The 8,217-nt window shown below is 38.0% G+C and overlaps 1 protein-coding gene across 1 annotated transcript in view; it reads right to left on the reverse strand.

Annotated features, from left to right (window-relative positions):
• tars1 (threonyl-tRNA synthetase 1) overlaps window positions 1–8,217 on the reverse strand; it is a 21,242-nt gene that overhangs the window by 2,862 nt on the left and 10,163 nt on the right. Inside the window, exons 11-17 of the mRNA XM_014011729.1 lie at window positions 7,781–7,947; window positions 6,904–7,066; window positions 3,964–4,101; window positions 2,181–2,258; window positions 1,993–2,093; window positions 393–497; window positions 164–236 (exon numbers count right to left, since the gene is read on the reverse strand). Of these exons, the coding sequence (XP_013867183.1) occupies window positions 164–236; window positions 393–497; window positions 1,993–2,093; window positions 2,181–2,258; window positions 3,964–4,101; window positions 6,904–7,066; window positions 7,781–7,947 (825 nt within the window). The remainder of the gene's footprint in view (window positions 1–163; window positions 237–392; window positions 498–1,992; window positions 2,094–2,180; window positions 2,259–3,963; window positions 4,102–6,903; window positions 7,067–7,780; window positions 7,948–8,217) is intronic.

The raw sequence follows: 8,217 nt of genomic DNA on the forward strand, positions 1-8,217 counted from the left end.
AGCATTAACGTGACTTAAAATCAACCAGCGTTTTGTTCTGCAGTCCGAAACCTTCAGCTCAATATTAAATATAAAAGAAGGACTTTACTTGTCAACTTCAGGGAATCTTTCCAACCCAGAAATATATATTTGTACTCCGTTGCAGAGGCAGGTCGGTGCTTACTTTCTCAGCGTACTCCTCACAGGTTGGTCCCACGGGGACGACCATCACTTGGCGAGGAGAAAGCCACAGTGGCCTGAAAAAGAAAAACAGGACATATCTGCATTTATTTGAGGCTGAACCTTTTCTTTAAGAACTATTATATAGAGAAAAGTAGTGTTTCCACATGATGATCAGGTAAATTACTGCAATAAAATAAAAACAACACATCTTCTATGTCTTGTTCACAAACCATTTGCCTCCGTAGTTTTCAGTCAGAATAGCGATCATCCTCTCTACTGATCCCAGGATGGCTCTGTGGATGATCACTGGTTTCTTCTGGTCATCACCGTCATGACTACAAACAACAACAATAATCTAGTATAAAAAAGTTGAATAATATAAGGGCATTCAGCAATGTAAACAGGTCAATACAGAATTTATTAAGAAAAGGTGGGAGAAGGAAGGCAATATGATTATTTCACTGAAAATTTGGACCACTACGTCAACTTCAGTGGACAATAACAGGGTTTAATACATGGTGAGAGTTTAGCTGGAAGAACATTGTTGGATATTTCACTACCCCTAATCAGAAACATCATCAAGGCAGTGGAGATGCATGTTGGAGACTTTGTGGGGCTACTGGTGCTAAACACTTCCATATTTTCTGGGGATGTCAGGTTATTTCTAACGACTGGGCACAGATTTGTGAACATGTTWATGTWTTTGGTGCAAAACTTCCTCTTAAATGTGAAATACTGTACTTATGTGATGTACCTACAACAAACTGGAATAACACTGATAAAAGATTATTGGGTTTGTTACTTGTTGCAAGCAAGAAAGCCATCACAAGAAAATGGATGAAAGTCGAATCCCCAACCATAGAGGAGTGGATTAACATTGTACGTGAAATATACATCATATGGACAAGTTATCCTTTTCCCTCAAGATGCAAAAAGACATGTTTTACTAGATCTGGACCAAATGGACTGAGTATGTAAAAGCTTTGAGATCAGACTTTACATGAGCAATACAATCTTGGATTTAAATAGTTTGGTTTGTGTTTATTGACATGCTTCCCATGTATGTATGCATGTTTATGCTAGAGGTTGAAAACATTTAAAAATAAAAAAARGTTGAATAAAAGCAGACACCTGAGGTTGCTCACCTGTTTTCWGTAACAAGTGCCTCATTTTAAATGGAATCCACATTTTGCAGCAGTAACAAACTTTACACTGTCCTGGCATGATTCAAAGTTAAACATAACTATTAGACTTAGCTGGGGCCAGGCAGGATTATCTTAATGAAATCTAAAAAAAACAACCCAAAACCTTCTTTTTAATATAATATTTTCCTTCTTATTTATCACATTTGCATGATTTTAATAAAATAAAAGGTCTCAWTCAGAGGCAACATCTCTTCTTCCAGGGAATTTTGGTAAAGATAAAAAAACGTATTTTAGATAAGTTTCTCCCAAACAATTTCAAAAACTAATACAGTAWAAAGCAGCACCTAACTGATAATGAAATAATAGAAAGTTGGACTGATAGTTTTTTTTTTTTATTCTTTCCTGGTAAATTGTTGAATACTTCTAATCTTTCCTGAGATTGTTTTAATGCAATTTACTGTCTTCTATTGTTGTGTGTTCATTTAAAGCTTTTTTTTAAATCTCCCACTTTGTTTTAATTAAGAAAAAATGTTCCTTTTAAATGATGGTATGTTTATTTATATTATATATATATATATACACACACACACACACACACACACATACATACATACACATTACTTTTTTTGTATTGTATACTTATTTTTTTTATTTCATCCTAAAGAAAAAGTAATTGAGCCGTTACCCGACAAAGCTGAGATTAAAGCGGATGGGCAGCTGGAAATCAAGCTGGATGGTGGCACACTGATGGTATCGACCGATGGCATCCTTGATTTGAATATCAATCTGCCGACACAAGACATTCATGGTCAGCAGCAGCCTTCCTGCTGATTTACTGTTAAAMCTGCATCACGGATGGACTGCGCAGCTCACCTTGGGTCCGTAAAAMGCTCCGTCACCCGGGTTCAGAACCCATTTCTCTCCAAACTCGTTTAAACTGTTCTCCAGTTGCTGTGAAAAAAAAAAGAATTATATGTTGTTCTGCTATAGATGTTGTAGCAAAGCAAAAAGTAAACAAAGCTCTATATTCAGACGTGACCTCTACTTTATCTGAAACTAATCTTTCAGCTGGGAAATGTTTACATCCTATTGTTTTATAGTTGTGCCTAAAAATGAATAACATAGGAGAAACAATGAGAAACTTGTTTTTTTTACTGCTCATGCAAAGTTTATCATGTTTATGTTGATCACTGCCACAAACCCGAAGCACACGGAAAAAAATAAAAACTGAAGGAGGAGAAAATTTGTTTATAGGGCAAAAAAAAGCTTATTGTGTAAGACAAAAACCATCCACACAGACAAAATAAAAGCAACCCAAATAAAATGTTTTTGTGGCAGAAATGTGTTCTGGTCACTAAATTTAATTCAGGCTTTGTGAATTTGGAAGCCTTGCTGAATAATTCCTACAGTGAAAAGGAATCCTCACAATAAAACAAGTTCTTTATCAGCTGTCATTTAACACAGATTCCATGAAATTATCTCAGAGCATTCCAAGGATGGATCCGTGCTGCGTTTCATCCCACGCTAAAAGCAGAATTCATTAAATACTCATCATCGCTCTGTGCAGTTATTGCTTAATCATGCTTGTTTTAAATACAAGCTGAGCCCATTAGAGCTGAAGCACTGATGTCAATAAATAATAACTGAGCAGATCTTTGGCAAACCAATGTAAGCAGGGAGAAAAKACTACCTTTTTTTTAAACAAATGGAAGGTTTAAAGAAATATATACTTAGTTTCTACAAATTTGCTCCCTCTATAGACTTGCTGGTGCTTCTGTCTAAATAACATATTCAGCAGCTTCAGAAACAATTTATGAGGCCTTTTTTATATAAATAAATGGACCGAAACAAAAAGACCTACTGTATTTATTTGTGTATAATACGATCTCATGTATAATACGACCCCCCCCCCCTTTGTTTGAGCTTAAAAAGCATAAAAAAAATTTAATCCTCAAACTACCTCCAATTTCATACAGACTTCAAGATTTTTCAACCTTTGCAGTCTTTTTACATATCAGTAAAATGATCATTGGACTGTTCATTTTATTTTAACAACATATGTACTAAAAGGTATTTTGACAACAAATATATATCAGCTGTAGCAGCATCATATGAATTCTGGCATTTTACACATAGTCCACCAGGAGGCGCGAAAATAAAAGTCAGAGACTTCACACGAGATTTGGGCCGTCTTGTGGGAGAAAAGCAGATTACTTCCTACTCGCGAGCGCCCCCTCTGGTGGGGAAACTTTTTTCAGGGATACAAACTTTTTCAGAACACCGGTAGACGGCAGCCATTACAGACGAACATGTGTTTGTTGTTGTTCCAGGAGTGGCCCGGTCACACGCTAATGTCATTAGTTCATTATCATTACTAAGGTGCAGGACTACTTTTTCCCCCTTTTTTTCACATCATGTCACCTGCCTGGATCTGTTACTGTCTCGCTCTGAGGCACGGAGGAGTGTCAGAGGTAATCTTGTTTCAACTGCCTTTTACATCGAGGTCTCATTTCCGGACTCATGCATTTTGTGAATGAAGCCGATATTTCAGTTAAAATACATAAGTAAAAATATTTATCCGAGTATACCCCCAACTTTATGGATGATTTTATGGATTAAATTTTACATATTGTACTTGAACAAATATGGTAATTACCTTTTCAGCTTGGACCCACATCTCTGGATCTCCCAGGAACTTCTCTGGTCTTGTGGAAAGATTGAGTTTGAAAGTGAAGCCAAACACTTCATACACGGTTCGCAAGAAGTCCAGGCAGCCCTTAATCTCCTCTTCAATCTGGGATTGATCATAACAAACACAAGATTTGACACAACCTTAAATGAACTGCCTTGGACCAGAACTGGCCCACGAGCTCATTCTAATCAATCAGCAAACTTTTAAATATTAATCATCACAAATCAAGTTGAAACCCACCTCAAAACACTTCCATCACATCTGTTTAGCAACCAGTTCAGGTTGCAAATGAGAAAATAAAGCAGACCAAACCAAAACTCATTTTGTTTAACCCCCTGAATATGGTTCACTTTCTGAGTCACAAAGTCATAACCTCGTGTTAACTGTGCAGAAAGGTTTCACACTGCTTTGTTTTTATTTAGCAGTAAGAGAATAAGCAGCTGCTGCAAATAACGAGACAAATTAAAAGTGTAATTATTGTTGTACCGAGTGCAATTGAATAATGACCCGTCTGGTCTTTTGCCAAAAGTGGTAAATAAAAACAAAATCAGTCTAAAGCGGCAAATTACTGGATCACCACATTTGAACCCACAAACCATTTAAATGTTCTAAATGTCTGTTTGCTTTAATTGTTACTGGAAGGGATTCAGGTCAAAGAATTAGCAAATTGTTAATCAGGGAGCAGCAGCATGTGGAGTTTCCATCTACAAACATGACAAACTATTCATCACTAATAACAGAACCACTGTGCCAGGAAGACAGTGATATATTGAGTTTTTAGACCTTGACTTTTTGCAAATGAGAATTTGACTGTTTTTCCTGTTAACACTGCTTAAGTGGTTCTTTCCCAAGAAAGTAAAGAATATTGTTTCAACAAATGGAACAAGTTAAACAATGTTTTTTGTTAATAAGTATTATAAATGTGAAGTAAAATGTAACATTTTTATGACTAAAATTTGTTCCCTAAAAGAGCTGAAGAGACATAAAACCAACATTTTTAAAAATGCATAATAACTAAATTTCAGAAATTAGACTTTTTTTCTTTTATTGTTTAATTTTCAAGACTCTAACCTCAACAAACACTGCCKCAGGCTGTGTCACTCCAGGCAAACTAACAGTCACAGACTGCTTCACGCTTCTTTTTAAAGGGATCCCTGATTAGWTGTAACATTAGACTTTATTTGATAAACATGTATTTTAACTGTAAAATAAACACTGTAAAAATACTGTAGGCAGTTTCGTTTTGTAAATTTAAAAAAAAAATTTTTAACACGGACGGAGCCATTTTATTTACACGCAAAGCATTCTGGGTAAATGATGATGTGGATAGGTCCTCGGTGTGAGCGAACTATATCCACCCTGAAGGTTAATCTTGGACAATATCTGATGATCGACTCTTTTAAATGAAACCAGAGAGCGTTGACAGAGAGGAGAAGGTAGAAATGACTCAGCCTGTAACTGAAAATATGGATGGAGGACAACAGAGCTGCTTCATGGAAGAAGAACCTCAGCTTAGCCTGTTAGTCTTTGCGCTAGTGCTGACGTTATATTGCCTTATATGCATTAGCTTGGTGCTAGCGCGACAAACAAGCTAAACTGAGGTCCTCCATCCATATTTTCAGTTGCAGACTGAGTCATTTTTGTGTTCCCCTCTCTGTCATGTGGATGGAGGACCTCAGTGACGAGAGGAGAATGTGTAGCGCTGATATAATACATATATATGGTGATAGCGTCGGGGCTAACTCTAAAGCTAACAGGCTAAGCTGAGGTTCTTCTTCCATGAAGCAGATCTGTTGTCCTCCATCTATATTTTCAGTTACAGGCTGAGTCATTTCTACCTTCTCCTCTCTGTCAACGCTCTCTGGTTTCATTTAAAAGAGTCGATCATCAGATATTGTCCAAGATTAACCTTCAGGGTGGATATAGCTCACTAGCAGCCTAGCACCAAGGACCTATCATGTCATCATTTACCCAGAATGCTTTGCATGTAAATAAAATGGCCCCATCAATGCAATATCTTTCTAAACTTTTAGTTTAAAAATTATAAAAACTGTTCAATAAACAGCAGGCATCAGTTAATTCAGTTTAAAATCACACATCGGTTACACTATTCAAAGGTCAGATTGCACAAGATTTACCCCTCTGTCTCTCCAATGYGTGACAGGTGTAACATGTCTGAAGGCACACTGTCTCATGCTTTTTGGTCTTGTCCTTCACTAACTGGTCTTTGGTCAAAAATGTTTGATTGGTACTCCAAGGCATTTAAGACTCTCTTACAACCTGAACCAGGACTTATAATCTTTGGATGCCCTCGGGTGTCGGGGACTAAACCTGCTGTAATGCGGCAGCCACTAGAACTGGGACTGATTGTTGCCAAGAGACTAATCCTAAGAAACTGGAGGTCCTCTGTTCCTCCTTCCTTCCACCTGTGGGTGACGGACATGATGTCCATGATACAGATGGAGAGACTTCGGATAGGCTCTAAAGACACTTTCTCATGTTACTGGACTCCCTTCTTGGAACACTTTTCGAAGACCAGACTAAGCTGATCAAACCCTTCTATGGTCTCTCCCCTCTGTCGCCCTCGTGTGTATGTGTACCCTTGTATGTGACTATGTATATGTGCTGTGTGGGTATATATGTCAATTGCAATGTTTTATGCTTTGTCCTGTGCATCTGGGCCTTGTTTTGTCTGTTTAATTGTATGTTCTAAACTTTGAAAACTTAAAATAAAATTTATAAATAAAAAAAATTATAAAAACTAAACAGCCTACAGTATTTTTACAGTCTTTATTTTACAGTTAAAATATTTGTTTATTAAATAAAGTCTAATGTTACAACTAATCAGAGAACCCTTTAACAAGGCTTTCACCTGAAAGGGGAGGAGTTGAGTGCGGGTCTCACCTGCTCTATGGAGCAGAAGATGTGAGCATCGTCCTGCTGGAAGCGGCGGACTCGGGTGAGGCCAGTCAGAGCCCCCGACAGCTCGTTTCTGTGCAGGACACCRAAGTCGGCCATGCGGAGGGGCAGCTCTCTCCAGGAACGAGGACGGTGATCAAACATCAGACTGGCGGCAGGCAGCACAACAGGCAGAGAGTAAAAATGCGACCGTCAGCTTCAATCTGGACTCGTCACAATGCTGGAAAATTGCTCCTCTGATTCGGGGCTTCTGTGAAAGCCTGGATTTAATCTTTGATGTAGCTGATAATCACCACAACAARACACACTGGCGAGCTCAATTTGGATTCAAATGCGAGGTACAGACGAGAGCAGACCGAGTAAGGCAGGTAAAAAAAAAAAAAAAGAGACAAAGGATTTGAACACAAAGACAGATCGGCGCTACATTCTGCAATGCAGCATTCGGCTGCAAGTAGAACTGGGTCATTTTACGACTGAAAACACTGCAACAGCATCAGTCTATTATGTGCTACGCTGAACTCAAATAAAAAAAGTTTTGTCGCACAGAAATATAAAAGGTATTTGAAAAGGACTGAGTCAACAACTGATAACGAGCGTCTGTGTACAGTCTCATAAAGCTGGCCAGTTATGGGTCTTATTTTTACTCACAAAGCTAAAGACCGTATCAAAGACAAACATTCCGTGCTGTGAAAGTACTCGTTTATTTATGCTAAAAACATGAAATGTTGATGGAAAACAAGCACCCCTGCCTCCTACACAGGCATTTCTTTGATTGTAAGTGAGGTTTTCATTTCTCCTTTTATATTTGCATTTTCAGAGAGCCAACACTGAATGAATATATGTATATATAAAAAACCCTCACCAGTGTCCGGGGCAGTTCATCGGTTTGAGTGCAAAGGTTTCCTTCTCTGCTTCGAAGGAGAACATGTTCTCGCTGTAATGCTGCCAGTGTCCGGAGGTCACCCACAGCTTGCTGTTGTAGATGTTGGGGGTCACCACCTCTTGAAATCCCCTCCTCCTGTACTCACTCTGTCAAAAAAAAAAAAAAAAAAAAAGATTTTTCAAAAAATGATTTTCAGCAAACAGTTTAGTTACACGACTGCCTAAAGTAAACTCAGAGAATATAAAGGTCTGGGGGTGCAACAATACATGTACCCGTATCGAACAGTGCTTTAGGTTCAATACACACTTATCGAACAATACAGATTTTTAAAATTTACTTTATCAACTTGTTTTTTGAAGATGCTCTGTGTTAAAGGATCAGTGGATCTGTGTTCGACTACTCCACCTAGGCTGCAT

This window comes from Austrofundulus limnaeus, unplaced genomic scaffold (genome assembly GCF_001266775.1).
Source record: "Austrofundulus limnaeus strain Quisiro unplaced genomic scaffold, Austrofundulus_limnaeus-1.0 Scaffold84, whole genome shotgun sequence".
NCBI classification, from domain to species: domain Eukaryota; kingdom Metazoa; phylum Chordata; class Actinopteri; order Cyprinodontiformes; family Rivulidae; genus Austrofundulus; species Austrofundulus limnaeus.